Source organism: Macrobrachium rosenbergii, chromosome 14 (assembly GCF_040412425.1).
Source record: "Macrobrachium rosenbergii isolate ZJJX-2024 chromosome 14, ASM4041242v1, whole genome shotgun sequence".
Lineage (NCBI taxonomy): Eukaryota > Metazoa > Arthropoda > Malacostraca > Decapoda > Palaemonidae > Macrobrachium > Macrobrachium rosenbergii.
The window spans coordinates 13,732,000-13,748,080 of NC_089754.1; the positions used below are offsets into that span (position 1 = coordinate 13,732,000).

General features: G+C 37.8%; 1 protein-coding gene across 1 annotated transcript in view; it reads left to right on the forward strand.

The window, feature by feature from the left end:
- The window catches only part of Vps53 (vacuolar protein sorting 53), a 121,009-nt gene extending 105,703 nt beyond the window's left edge, over positions 1-15,306 (forward strand). Inside the window, exon 19 of the mRNA XM_067115923.1 lies at positions 14,272-15,306. Within this exon, the coding sequence (XP_066972024.1) occupies positions 14,272-14,538 (267 nt within the window). The 3' untranslated portion in view covers positions 14,539-15,306. The remainder of the gene's footprint in view (positions 1-14,271) is intronic.
- Positions 15,307-16,081: the final 775 nt, after the last annotated feature.

A 16,081-nucleotide genomic window follows, 5' to 3' on the forward strand; every position in this document is an offset into this window, starting at 1 on the left:
ACTTGCCACCCTTCCCTCTTAGAGCTAGAAGACTGTTTGAGGTGTTGAATATAAATGTGCAGTTGCCTTCAATAGTAAAATTACCTGCTCCTTGGACTATGAATAAAGTAAGAATTTGCACACACTTAAAATATTTATCAAAAAGTTACTCATATACCCCAGAACAGAACACCATAGACAACATACAATACTGTAGAGCATATAAGGCGAAAAGGTCCACATTACGCAATATACACAGATGGATCTAAATCAGAGTAGGGAATGGGATATGCTGCAGTATCCCAAAACAAAATTTATCAGTTCTCTCTACCTGATAATGCCTCGATATTTGCAGCTGAGTTACACACAATAGCATCAACCATAAAAATAATTAAAGAGACCTCATTGTAATAATTTTGTAATTTTCAGCAACTCTAGAAGTGCCATAAAAGCCATTCAGAGTTACAAACCAAAAAATAGCATTATACAACAAATAAAGTTATTACTCCATACAAGTTATATAATAATGGGAAAAATATAGAAATACAGTATGTTGGATCCCTGCCCAGATAGGGATTAAGGGAAATGAAGAGGCTGATAAAGCAGCTAAAGAAGCAGCCCATTTGCCGCGATCCAATGTAAATATCCCAGTTAACGATTGTGTAACAAATAAAAGCAGGCATTATAAACAAATGGCAAAATAAATGGAATGAAGAACCTGAAAATAATAAGTTGAAGCAAATAAAAACCTGGAGTTATAAAATGGAGCTCATCTTACCAAAGAGAAGGACATTTGCAAGTAATTTTAACACGTCTCCGAATAGGTTATACTCGTCTGACACATGGACATTTAATGAGCAGCCCACGTGAACCAGCTCCCAAATGCTCAGAATGCAAATTGATAATAACATTTAAACATGTGCTATGTGAATGACCAAAATACAGCCAACATCGGTTACCAACTTTGGAAATGGATTGATTGGTTTATCAGAGTCTGCAACGTTTTCAATAGACTAAGTTTTAATATTCATGAGGAAATGTAAATTAATTGATAAAGTATAGAAATTAATTTATGAAAATACAAAATCCCACAGGGCAACTAAAATATAAAAAAAATCCTAAATTTAAGTTATTCAGAATTTTATCATTACTCAGTGTTTATTTTTTAAATTGTACTGATGAAACTTGAGTAAATGTATTTAATATGTGCATGTGTTCTAGTGTGTAAGCATATGCCTTTTTGCATATTTTTAAACTTCATTATTTATTCATCATTTAGTCCCAGTGTTTACCCTGTGGCTTAGGCCTGGTACTCCATTTCATTTTAATCCTTTGGGCCAGCCCTGTGAGAGCTATTAATCAGCTCAGTGGTCTGGTTAAACTATTTTATTAACAATAGTAATAACAACTTGATATCAAAGAATTACTGACATTACTCTAGAGGTTAGCCACTGCCAAGAAGGGGAGAATGAAATGAGGTTACCACATCAAGGGAGGTTTGAGTGGGGAGATTTGGAGGGCGGTATAGAAGAAAAATGGGGTTCAACAGAGAGACACAAAGGGATGAGGGACTTGAGACTGTAGATTCAGATAGACACTCACCTGGTTCAATAAATGTTGTGCTTTTGCACTATCCCATGGAGGTCTGAGCTATTATGGTTGAAGGCTTGGGCAGGGGTGCTAATGGTTGAATGCTTGGGCAGGGGTGCTAATGGTTGAAGGCTTGGGCAGGGGTGCCTTACTGTGGTGCCTCCTTGGTCCCTCTGGGCAGTAGGCCAGTTACAACTCCACAGTGTGATCTTCCTTGGATGCGGGAGGTTGTGAGAAGCGCTCATCCCAATGTCTGATCGGGGCAAGAGTTCGGAGTGGAAGGTCAAGGCATGCCAAATGCTGCTTTCATCTGGGGCAGGCTGTGCCTCCAATGAGTTGCCAAGTATTCCTTGTCAGAATTACAAGGCTTAGAAAGTATAACGGAAAAGACAGGTTACATGTTTGGGTCAAAGATGGCTAGTTGGCAACCTTCAAGGCATTGAGATTTACGCCAGATTTGAGGTCATCTTAACACGGCTTAGGATTGGCCATACCCCCTTCACCCATATTTATATTTTAGATGGAGTCAGTGCCCAGTTTGTGCTCACTGTGGTGATCAGCTATCCGTTGAGCACATGTTGGTGCGCTGTCCTAAATTTAATCGCCTTAGGGCAAAGTACTTACTAAATGGGAAGACTATTTTAGAAATTGTAAATGATGACATTGAGGTAGATAACCTTATGAGTTATCTGAAAGAATCTGGTTATTTTAATGAGATATGATTTCAGTATAATTAATAAAGATTTTAGTCACACTTATAATTAATAAAGATTTTAATCACACTAAGTATATATTTTGAATATAAAAGTTAATATATACTTATTATTTGTTGGTTCTCTCTAATATCATTCTTCATTTTTTACGTTCATATTTTAACACTGAATTTTACTAGTATATCATCATTCACCTATTCATTATCAGTCATATCATTAATTTATATATTTCACCTTCATTACGGCACTGAATAATCCTGGTGGGTTCTGGCGCTTTGTCTTCAGGACCTAAATTTCATAATCAACTAATCAATCAGAAAAATGCTACGATGACTGAGAAAAATGGTTCTTCAACCATTTTATATTAAGGTAGGCAGAAGGCCTCGTACAGTATTATAACAATACAGTCATACCCCGAACTTACGCGAGGTTAGGTTCCAGAACCCCTCGTGTAGGATGAATTTTCGCATAAGTTTGGCACAGTCTCAAAAAATGCAAATTGATGCTTATTTTTAAAGTTTAAACACTAAATATGACCCTAATCATGCTCCCAAATTATCAAGCTAACTTTTAAATGAAATTAAAGTTACTGTAATTTCATTTAAAAGTTAGCTTAATATATTACCCTAAAAAAAAAGAAATAAATGGTTGACGTAACAATACAGGAGAGTGTGAAGACTAGTATACTATTTCTCTCTCCCCCCATTCCACTGATCTATTTTTAGAAGTCTTCTCAATCTCGTTTTTAAAAACTTCTTTATTCTGTGTATTTCTCTTTGTTCTGAAATGCTCTATGCCTCTATGTTTTAGAATGGCACATTTACAGTTTGTAGATGGTACAGGTAGGTAAAATTAGATCAATTTAAAATTATCTACTGCACAGGTAAAGTCATACAGAGAAACAGTAATACGTAGGTTGCGCTAGCTACGAGAGAGAGAGAGAGATAACAGTTGTCCTTACTTAAGAGAGTAAAATTTTTAATGAATTATTACGGACACAGAGAGAGAGAGAGAATTACGTAAGAAATCATTGACCCACTAATCAGCAACACTTCCCTTTCTTGTCATGTTCAAGTGACATGTCTGACAGCTCTGCGTTCAAGCTGCTTCTGAAAAGATGAGGGAAAGAATTTGTTTGTTTAAAATACGTATCACACACGAACTTTGTAATTACAGATATATTATTATTGTTATTATTATTATTATTATTATTATTATTATTATTATTATTATTATTATTATTATTAATGTTTCAAAATCAGTATGTATTATTAGGTAAAAAATTTATTTATCATACAAAACAAATAAACATATACAGGCAGTCCCCGGTTAACGGCAGGCTCGGTTAACAGCGATTCAGTTTTATGGGGCTTGTCTAGCGACAAAAATCAGCAATTTTCGGCACCGAAAATCGCCGATTCCCACTTATCGGCGCCGATAATTGGGTATTGGCGCTGATACATACCTAACAGAGGCAATGATAACCAAAAATTGGCACTTTTCAGCGCTGATAACCCCCGAAAATCATCGAAAAAGTGCTGAAATCACCAATTTTCGGTTAGCGACGGTTATTATCACACCCTCAGAAACGGAACCCCGCCTATAGCCGGGGACTGCCTGTACATGTACTATAAGATTTCTCTCATCTCAGTAAAAGAAAGAGAGAGAGAGAGAGAAATTATTACTTTTATTAATTAACGTTATTCAATTTATACATTAAAGCTTGAAAACATAAATTACATAAAAAATTAAACATAAACACTTTTGCAGGGTTTCTCAGTATTTGCAGATGTTCACGTGTCTGTGAAAAACTTGTGTATGATAATTAGACAATTAGTTAGGTTCCAATGAAAAGTTCGTGTGTTTGTGAATTCGCGCAAATCGAACCGTGCAAGTTCGGGGTATTACTGTATATATGTACTGTATTAGATATTTCTTGTATGAAACTCTTTTTAATCTTTTTTTTCTATTCAATTCGATTACGGCGTCAATAAACTAGATGTTGTGACACCAGTTTTAGCAATTATAAATCAAGTAATCATTAAGAAAATCTCCTCTAAAGGTTCCTCTCTCTTATCTCCCTTCTTGCCCGCTAAGAACACTACTGTGTATTGGACAGAGGAGTTTCTCCCATTTTCTCCTGTTCTGGCTGTGGATGGCACCTTTCTGTCCATGAATTTTCCTGCCAAGAGAGGTGCAACTGCATCAAGTAAGTTGCATTTCCTGATTCAAGAAGCCAGGAATATATAAAACAGCTTCTTTAACACCATTAAAGCTATGTCTTAGTGAAATTGTGCTTAACACTGTTGAACAGTGTTTGAAAGAGTTTGGTGAAGTTCTTCCTCCTCTGGCCGTGGATACTGTTGATAAACCCTTAAGGTTTTTCGAAACTCAAAATTCACAGGAGAGAAAAAATTGCTCTTTGCTGGTTCATTCAGTCTCCCTTCATAGCAAAGTCACTTGTTACAGCTCATCCCTTTAGGAAGACGATAGACAACAGGCTGTCCATGTCCAAAGCTGTGGAGACAGAGGAAACTGAAAATAGAACTGTTCATCACCAGTCCCAGGCCACTAAAGAGAAGTCTCCTTCCTCTTCCACTTCCTTAGATGCTCGTTGGGCAATACTACAGTACCCATATCTCTTGATCTTCCTTTCCGAGCTCAGGAAGGAAGAAAGTGTCCTTTCGGCAGCTAGGATCCAGATCTCATTCTGCTAAGGGAAGGAAGTTCAACGTCTCTAATAGCAAGACTCCTTCCCAGCCTGAGAAGAACCCTAAAAGGGTTCAGAGGTCTTGTTAAACAAATCATTTATAACTAACTGATAAAGAATTAGTCCTTGAGCCCTCTGTCAAAACTTCGACAAATGAGATTGTACTTTTCCACAAGTTGTGATATAGTTTTATGTATTCTTTCTAAATTTACATAAAGCAGAAATGTGTATTATGTAGAAGAAGGATATTATGTTTTGTTGTGTTTGTATTTAGTTATGAAAAGCACTGTGTTTGGCTGCTTCGTGTATTTAATTGTAAGTGTATGTGTAATAATGCTTAATTATCGGTCATCAGCTGTTTGTTGGTAAGGTCATTAGACGAACGTTTGGTGTCGGTCGGCGATGACCATGAAGGCAGTCTTGTTACAGCTTCAGTGCATTGTAGCTGTATCTAGGAAGGACTCAGGAAATTCAGCCATAGTTGTCAGTGCCTTCAAATCCAAACTGAGACTCCCAAGGCGGATGCAGAATCGCTACAAGGTTTCAGAGAGCAATTTGAATGCTGCATAAGATCATTGGAAAGTAAACAGCTGGAATTGAGTGAATTGTATAACATCTTGCTCTACACCAAACTACTTTGTAGTGTAAGTGAAATAATAAAACAAAGGTGTAGAGAAGATTGGCTTAAATTTGACACTTTAAAAAAATAAAAAATATCTTGAAGAAGAAATACACAATTTGAGGGCTTTTCCACAGACTGAACCAGTAAAAGCTAATACATTAACAACAGTACCTGCTTTTGCAGTAGAACAAGGGTGGTCTGTGAGACAAAAAAAAAAAAAAAACATTGGTAAGGCCTAAAGAAAATACAGACAAAGCCAAGGTAAACCAGGTTAGAGGATGTGCACTTTGTAGAGGCAATCATATATGAACACTGTAAATCGTGTATAACCAGAGGAGGAAAGATAGAACGACTTAGAACTCTGGGCCTGTGTTTCATATGTGCCGCCAATAAACACTTGACTGTGACAGGCAAGGTTGTAATAGCAGCTGCACTGTTAGACATCATAGTGCTATATGTAATTGAAACCAACCAAATAAGTCTAAGGTAGGTGGGGTACAAGTTGGAACACTCCCTCTGACAAATACCAGACAGGGAAATAAGACAACTAGGAAGTCGATCTTACCAACAGCCACAGTAACCCTAAAGGGTAAAAGAGGTCGCATTGTGTGAAAGAGGGGGTTATTGGTTACCTGTGCTGAGAGATCATTTATAAAGAAATCTGCTCTTGAGGGACTCCACTATAAGAGCAAGTGAGTTGAAAATATATCATTGAGAGGTTACTTAACTTCTACACCAGTTAAGGAGTATGAAATAGTGAGCAGCGCTGTACCTCACCGGGGTAGGTTAATAAATACAATATGGATTGTATAGTGGTAGATGAGCTACCAGAATATACAAAGAAATTAGATGTTAAGAACACCATGACGTCATTGTATAGAACAAAAATCAGCTTGACTGATAAAGATTTTGATCTACCCGTAGAGAAACAATCGCCTATAGAATTGTTAATGGGGGTTACCATGTGTACAACATTTTATATCTGGGATTTAGGAAATTTGAAAATTTAGTATTGCCACCAATCATATTTGGTACGTAGTAACAGGAACCTGTAGTTCCCCTCCCATCAAGGAGACTCATGTTTCCATTTTAAAACTGGCAGTGGAAACAGATGACATAACTATGGCTGAAGGGGCTACTCATTTAAAGGATCCAAGGAAAGATCTTGAAACTTTGTGGAGGTTAGATCATTTAGGCATTGACTGCAGTGAGATAACAGAACAAGAATGGAAAGTGCTGGAGAACTTTGAGAGTACTGTAACCTATTCTGAAGTTGACAAACAGTATGTTGTGGCATTGCCTTGGAAAGGCAATAAAAGGAGATTAACTTCCAACTTTGGGTTGGCTTTGAACAGATTAAAGCAACAGTGTGTCAAGTTTCAGAAGGACACTCAGTATCTATAACACTGCCAGAAAATCCTGAAGGATCCAGAGGATAGGAGATTCATAGAGAGAGTGGGATATGTTAAAACTGAGGAAGACTCATTTCTTGGCACATCATGGTGTTAAAGGGAACAGTGCAACAACCCCTATTAGGATAGTTTTAGTATATCTTAGTTTAACCAGACCACTGAGCTGATTAACAGCTCTCCTAGGGCTGGCCTGAAGGATTAGATTTATTTTTACGTGGCTAAGAACCAATTGGTTACCTAGCAATGGGACCTACAGCTTATTGTGGAATCCGAACCACATTATAGCGAGAAATGAATTTCTATCACCAAAAACAAATTCCTCTTGTTCTTCACTGGCCGGTCGGAGATTCAAACTCACGACCAACAGAGCGGTAGTTGAGAACGGAACCCGGTCACCCAGACTATCCGGTCAGAAAGAGAAAAGTGGGTTAATCTTAAACGATTGTTTGTGGATGGGGCCACATATAACAACAGACCTACTCAGAGTTCTACTGCAGTTCAAAACAAAATCATTTGCCTGTATTAGTGACATAGAGATGGCATTTTTAATGGTGCAACTTAGGGAAGAAGATAGCAACTACACTAGATTTTTATGGTTGGAAGATCCAACAGACCCTAACAGTGTATAGGTTTCAAGTTGTTTTATTTGGAGCTACATGTTCTCCCTTTCTGCTGAATGCAATGATTAAGAAACACCTATCTATGATAGAAGGTGACGTAGAAAGGATAAAAAAAGGACTATATGTAGATAACTTGCAGTTCACCAGCAATGATGGTGAACTGGTAAATTTTTCTATGAAGCAAATAGGATATATGCACAGGCACATTTATATCTGAAGGAGTGGATGAGTAATAATGACTCGTTGCAAACTATTGCTAGAGCATATGGGATTAATGCCAGAGAACAAACAACTCATAAGGTCTTAGGTCTGAACTGGGACAAAGAGAAAGATACCTAAGAGAGAAGTGTTAAGAACTGTTGCACAGATTTACAATCCATTGGGAGTACTTCTGCCTGTTACTATTGGGGCAAGGATATACCTGCAAAATTTGTTTAAGCAACAGCTGGATTGGGATGAACAACTCCCAGACCCATTACTGAACCAATGGGTTGAGTTATCTGAAGACTTGGAAAAATGTCTTGATATTTCCTTTCCTAGGAATACTAGCCTAGGAAAGGGGGACTCCGTACACATATTCTGCAATGCCAGTGAGTTAGCATATGGTTGTATAGCCTAAAGAGTTAAGAACGAAAACTCTTATTTGGTGATGTTAAAGGCAAGAGTAGCACTCATTAAAGAATTCACTGTTCCAAAACTTGAGTTGATGGCATTGTTGCTATCAGCAAGAATGGCCAAATTTATTAAAGAATCCTTTGAGAAGGATGAGTTTGTTGAACTGTTCGTTTGGTCAGACAGTAAAGTCGCCCTAAGTTGGCTAGTATCGAAAAGTGTTCTCCCTGTATTTGTGAAAAATAGAATACATGAAATAAACTCTTTAATTCCAGAGGCAGTCTTGTCCTATGTGCCTATGGATGATAATCCCAGTGACTGGTTGACACGTGGAAGAAGGACAGAAATGATCTTGGATAGTTCTTTCTGGTGGGAGGGACCCCCTTGGTTAAAAAATTCCTCTTGGCCAATAGATAGTTGACGGGTTGGTGAATCACTTGTGCAGGGTTGGGAAGAGAACATTTTGGTCAATACTGTAGGGGACAAATTGAATGGTGATACTCACTTGCTGAATAGGGAAAGATTCAGCAAGGTTAAAAAGGTCTGAAGGACCACAGCGTGGATCCTATGATTTTGAATAATTGTAGGAATTCAACCAATATGAAGAGATATGGTGGTATGGTGAATTGACCTTGGAAGAACTTCAAGAGACAAAGAATAAGACTATTGCCCTCATACAAAAGGAATTTTTTCAAGAGGAATACGAGAGTTTGATGAAGGGTGTAAGAAAACCAAAACTAGCTCTTGTACACCAGTTGAATCTTTACCTGGACAACGGTGTAGTGATGTGTAAGGGTAGGCTAGAACACGCACAGTTACCCGAAAGAGTTGCTATGTTACTTGGGTAATTATTAAAGAACATCATGATGCTAATTCTCATATGGGTGTAAATGCAGCTGTGGCGAGCATCAGGCAGGAGTTCTGGAACCCACATAAGGCAACTAACTAAGAGTATATTACACCATTGTGTTATTTGTAGAATGCAGGTGAGGCCGTATAGGCCCAATATAGTTCCTCCATTACCTGAGTCCAGGGTGCAATGTAAGCAACCTTTTAATACCACAGGCATGGACTACACCAGTGCATTATGGGTTAGGAGAAAGGGATAGAGCCCTGGGAAAGCTTATATCATTTTGTTTACATGACCGATAACCAGAGGCATAAATCTGGAACTAGCTGGACCCGGAAGGAATCTCTGACGAAACAGGTCATCCTGACTCCTCCATCTGTACAAGGGACAATACACACAGATGCCTCGTTGACAGGTTGTGGAGGACATTGGGAGGATTGTCAGGTGGCAGGGAGGTGGTCAGCTATTCTAAGGAATTGCCACATCAATTTCCTGGAGCTGGTGGCTGTCTTTTTGTCTCTCAAAAAACTCAAACCTCCAGAAGAGACACATATTCTGTTGGTTTTAGACAACACGACTCCAATATCCCACATCAAGAGATTGGGATCACGCTCACCTCCTCTCAATATGATATGCTAGCCATCTTTCGGATGGCGCATGTAAAAAAGTGACACCTGTCTGCAGTTCACCTCGCAGGGTCTCTCAATGTAATAGCAGACTCTCTGTCAAGGGAAATGACAGCCTCAACAGAGTGGATGTTGGACAACCACTTTTTTCAAACAATAGCCAACATGCTTCCACAACTGGCAGTGGACCTGTTCACCTCATACAAGGATTACAATCTCCCAGTATATGTCTCCAAACTTGGACAATCGAGCAACAGCAAGAGATGCCTTCCTACAAGAATGGAACAAGTGGAGGATGATATATCTTTTTCCTACAGTGTCCCAGATTTCGAAGATTTTGGGCAAACTCCTAACCTTCAAAGGAACAGCTTACTTAATAGCCCCAAATTGGCCAAACAGGCATTGGTTCCTATTACTTCAGCAACAGGCGAAAAGATCAATTTCACTATCATGCGCTGTTATATCCCAGAAAGTAGGAGGGAAAGTCATTTACACATCCTCCCTTCTGAGCCGAGACCTTCACATATGGATTTTTTAAATATCTACCATGAAAACTACTCGCCCAACACTGCTAGGTACCTAGTGCAAAAATTACGGGCATCATCAATCCAGCAATACCAGTCTGTATGGAAGATATGGTTAGATTATATCCATACTGAGAGCCCAAGTCAAGATTTCTGTAGAAACACTTGTAAATTTTCTTATATACCTTTTTGAAGACAAACGTCTTGCAGTCACAACAATCGTGGCATACAAGGCAGCATTAACGGAGCCCTTGCTTTATGGATTCAGGATTGACTCCAGTATAGAAGTTGTCACTGCCCTTCTGCGGTCTTTTGCTCTACAAAGACCCGTTCCCGAAAGACTTCCAATTACTTGGTCCCTGAACAAGGTACTTAGACTTCTATCTACCCCTCAATTCAGCGGACCCAATACAACCACAACTCACATGCTGCAAAAGGCAATCTTCCTGATTGCATTAGCATCTGGAGCCCATATTAGTGAACTGGGCTCTCTTAGACAGGGATGATACATCACTCAAAATGCTGATAATCAATTATTATTGTCCCCTGGCTCATCATTCCTGGCCAAGAATGAGGATCCTTTAAGAAGGAAATCTGCTCTTAAAAGAAAACTCAATTTAGCAGACAAAACATTATGCCCAGTTCACAGCAACATCCCAGAAGGTCCAATTTTCCTATATCCTAGCACGATAAACCACTCTCTCTACAAGGGCTAAGGATAATTTCAGTGTCTCTCATTAAAAAGGCAAACCCACACTCCTTTCCTAGGAGACATGATATTAGGAAAGTAAGTACGTCGTTGGCCTGCTTCAGAAATGTCTCTTTTGAAGAAGTCTCCAAATGTACAGGATGGTCATCAGAGACAGTATTCTTAAAACATTACTGCCATGAACTTGAGCAAATTCGACTATGCTGTGTATCAGTAGGTGGTATGGTTAGTCCTGACCCCTCAGGTGCTACAGTGGAAAACCAGGTGTCTTCCTAATAGGTGGGTATGATGACTATCACTGGGGAAGGTGTGACAAGACTGCAACCATACCCAGCATACTTAGGTAAGTCACTACAGAACTTCACCCTAAATATGCAAGTTCTTGTTTAGTTTCTTGTTTCTTGTTACCAAAACCCAAATGGTTTTTTAAAATAAGGAATGGGCTTTGAAACTTGCGGCTTAACCTCGGACCAGAAATTTTTTTTTTTTCTTCGGGTTGTTGGGATTAAAATTTTGAGAGCTTAAGCCTTTTGTCACCTGTCAGTTTCTTTGTAAAGCTTCTTGATAACAAAACAAGTGACTACACTATCAAAAAACAGGTTTTGACGTAGGAAAACCTATTTTTGGTAGTCGCTGTTGAGTCCTCAAAACTCTCCCACTTCCCAGACAAAAAGCATGGGATTTGGGCAGGGGATCATCCTACATTGACCAACAGAGAATAATGGCTCCTGGTCTTTTATATGCCCGGTCGAAAGCAAGATGGCAGACACGCATGTGCAGAAGTCACTTCTTATAGGTTTTGACTCCGTAAAACTGGGTTCAGCTTTGCTGAAGATAAAGGAAAATGCCCTTTTATCTTAGTCCATTATACTCTTATCACATGTCGTAGTGTTTTCATTAGGACACAATACCTGGCTACAAGACCAGGCTAAAAGATATTTCTTTGAAATTAGTCTGGTCACCATGGAGCATTGGCACACCATGGAGGGGTAATTCCTTGAGGACTCAACAGCGACTACCAAAAATAGGTTTTTCGTATGTCAAAACCTGTTTTTGTGATGATTGCCTCGTCCTGGTTGCTGACAGGCATTGCTGGTCAAATACCCCAGCCTCCAGGAAATGAGAGTTTACTTTCTTTTAAAAATCAGAGACAGATAGTAATAAATTTTAGTCTGGCCAGACTTTAGGAGAGAATGTAATAGAATTTTATTAAATAATAGTAATGCAGTATGTGGTCTGTGAATGCTTTTCTACATCTCTTTTTTTCATCCAAAATACTACTAAATTTCCTTTATGATGTGATAACTAGTTCACTGTATGCCTTATAATATGGTAGGCTTATGATTTTTCTTATACTGTATATGAAAAGACAAACTTGTAATTTTGCCGTAAGTGACTATAGTTGTTGTGGGACATCTGATAACATACAATCAGTCAATCTGTATACACCATTGTCTCTGGGCTGGGTAGAACCAACAGTGACAGGGTTCTGACAACGTAAAAGGTCCTTTATAACATCCTCTGAGGTTAGTACAGTACTGGGCAGCTGTCCATTAAAGTTCAGGCTGGCTGACTGTCACCTCATACACTGTAACTGAAGCATCTGCAACATGAAATGACTGTGAGGAATGAGTTTCTCCAGTGACACAATTTAGGTGGTTAGGGAGTGCTACAACTTGGTTAGAGTATAATTTTGAAGGAATTACTAGTCAAGAGCAATAACGACTTGACCCTGTCCTCACTCTAAGTCCTCCATGGTGATTATCATATACAGAAAATTAGCTATCATCCAAGGTACAAGTTCTGGGCTCTTGAAGTAGTGAAGTTTGATGTCTTGGCAAACTTAACTCATAATTCTGCTGCTGTCATCATCATTACTAGCATTTTTCAAGGTTCTTGGGTCTTTTGGCTGTAACAGGCTCCGTTTAGAAGGCTTTGACAAGTATGCTGGGTATAATGACGACTGAATATTCACAGTTAAACAAAAATCACAATGCTTTTAAAGACCAACTTTCACAGTGTTGACATCAACAAGCATGTAAGTAGGTATCATAGCAAATTACCATTTTATTTTATACAAAAGTGATTATTAACAGAATAATAATATTCAGTGTATAAGATTAACTGAACAAATTGAAAGAAATTACTTCAAACATAAGCACATGGAAATACGGTTTGATTACGGTTTGATGCCAAGGATATGAGAAGAAGTAATGCCCAATGTTCATGTTAACATACCAGCTGACCCATGGTTCTCTTATGGATGGAGGAAATCAACCTTTCTGTGATGATTGCCTGGTCCCAGTGGCTCTTAGGCATTTGCTGGTCAAGTACCACAGCCTCCACGAAAATTTGCTTTCTTTTAAACATAAGCAGATGATGATGATATCCAGATGATGAACTGAACAAAGTATGTAAGGTATGATGATTATTACACTAATCAATCATTCATACTAGAAAGGAAAGCCCAGATAAAATACACAGTAATTCAATGAAATAAGGTAATTTCAAAGAATTGCACCAAATATATTCAACAGTTACACAAAAACATGGTACACTTACTCTTTGCAACAATGTAATAAACGAAAAGGAAAAGGAAAGTGGTTAATATGAATGAGAACTCTTTTCCAAGTACTGACTAGGTAACTGCTCGAAAGCTAGCCAGCAGTATAGAGTTTACCCTATAACTTATCCTAAAACAATAGTAAATGAAGGAAAATTGTGATGTGAACAAAACACAGTTATCATATGCTGGAATAAAGCAAACACTGCATAGAAGTTAAACACTGGGTAATCAAAGCCAAACTGTGCAAAACAAAATTTACACTTTGATCACTTACTAAATTGCAGTAAAGTAAAAAGAGTTTTGTAATTTTTGCAACTGCAAAGTCACAAAAAGTTGACATCTGGTTGAGACATATCTGAGGACCTAGAGGGTGCATGCATAGTGAAACTTACTTCCTTTTGTCTGTTTTCTACCATGTACATGTACATGTCAGTAACTGTTTCAAATGGAATGTTTTCTAAAAACTTTTACTGTCATCTTGAATTATACATGGAAGCTGAAAAACCAGAATTGCAGCTTAAACTTAGGTAATAACCTTAACTAAACCTCCCAAAGTTAGTAGCAGAGACTCTTTCCTCAGTTGTCTGCTATATCCACCTCTTGAGCTGTGAAAGGAGTAATATTCAGTCAAGTTTTCACGGTGCCATTTTAGGTATGTTTAAATTATGGTATATTTCTGAAATTGTTGGTATATTGTGTTTGAACCAAGTTGTATTGTTTTTATATTATATTTTACAGGTGCTAGAAATGAGGGGAGTGAAAGATAGGGCATCAGTGCTAGAACTTTATCGACAACGCACCATGACATCCGCTACAGAGTCTCCCTTACGCAATCCTGCTACTCCTAGTAGTGGCAGCCAAACTCCTACTGTGCAACCAGTGATAAATCAGGCTTCTCAAGTTGTCAACACAATAGTATCCAGTTCTGTTCAAAGTCCAGAGCATGAGATGAGCAAAATTGCACGACTAGAACGGATGCTCAAGTCAAGGAGACTTATAAGTTGAGAAGCATCTTAAACTACAGTATTTTACTTTGTATCTAAGTTTGTTTTTCTTAAACATTCCACAGAACTCTATATTTTGTTGAATTATGAAGGCAATATTTGATTACCATTCACATCATGTGTAAGTTTAATTTATGAACTATATTTTCAACAAATGTATTTATTTCCCACAGTAATACACCAGTAATTTTTTTTGGCATTATTCAAATATGTCATTACTAATGAAGCATTAATTCAGGTAAGTACCAATAAAAGTTTCCTTCTTTTGTGTATGATAAAGAAAATAAAATTTTGAATTTGTGAAGAATTTCTCAGTTTCAAGATGTCTGTGCACCATTTCTCTTAAGTAGTAAGTCCTTTAATATCAGTGTTTACTTGAGGGAAGTATCGACTGTACAGCTACTTATGCATTTATCCTATTCTTAGCTTTATTTTAGTAGGTATGGAATTTTGTACTATATTATACAGTGTATTTATAAAAGTGTTCAGTACAAGATGGAATCTGTTACCAGTTTCTCTGCACCTTGCCAAAGTATTTGGAATTAAATTCAGAAGCTAAAGTCTTGTAAAGAAAATAATTGATATAATCTATACAGTTGTGCAAGAGTCTGCCTATGAAACTCTAGTTACAATTGATTGTTACACTACCACTGTTTATCTTGATCATATACTGTAGATTCCATTTTGTGTTTGTTAAATTATTTTTGAGTCTATTAACATACCTGTAATATTGTAGATTTTAATAATAGTAAAACAAAAATATTTCCTATTTATTTGTTTATCTAAATCAAAATTCAGTTTCCTGGTTTTTAAATTCAATTCTCCTAAGACTTGAGAAAGGTTAGAGTTATAATTCATCCAGCTCTGATAATTTATGTTGACCATGACAGGAAAAACAAGTTAATCACAGAGCAACATTTGGTACCTTACCTTGGTAAATGGGGTGGGTTTTAAGTTACGTGCTTGCATAAGTAAGTTGTAAAAAAGATGATAGCTCCAGAATAAAAAAACTTCTCCAAACCAGTTGGTTCTCAGTACAAGCCAGCCCATAACTGAGGAGGAGTGTAAAGAATCTATAGGGAAAATTGAAATAAAGCAGGGCCACTGATAATTAGCATGTATGCGAAAAGGGGAAGGATGACTCCTGTAACCACCTGTTATGTAAATCCTGACAAATGTGATGATAACGATGAAAGGATCCTGTGCTAGAGTATGGTTTTGTTTGTAGCCTTACTCTAGGAAATTTGGAGAATTTTGGTTTTCCTTATGGTAAGAGAACACCAACTCAGAAGGTAGCATATTATAGCAGAATCCCAGATAAGTAGGCTTTACTGACTGCAACTCAACCAGAGTGTTAAAATAACTAATAAAAAAGTCAAAGATTGGGGCCCCTTATGTAGCTAACCTGCACCTTGCCTGACCAGCTGTTGGCTACTGGGCTAGAAGATGATGGAAAGAGGGAAAGAACATCAGTCACCTTTCATCCAAACTTTCACTAACGTAAAATTTAGGCAAGATGCCTTGCTGTCTTAGTGCAGTTTGGT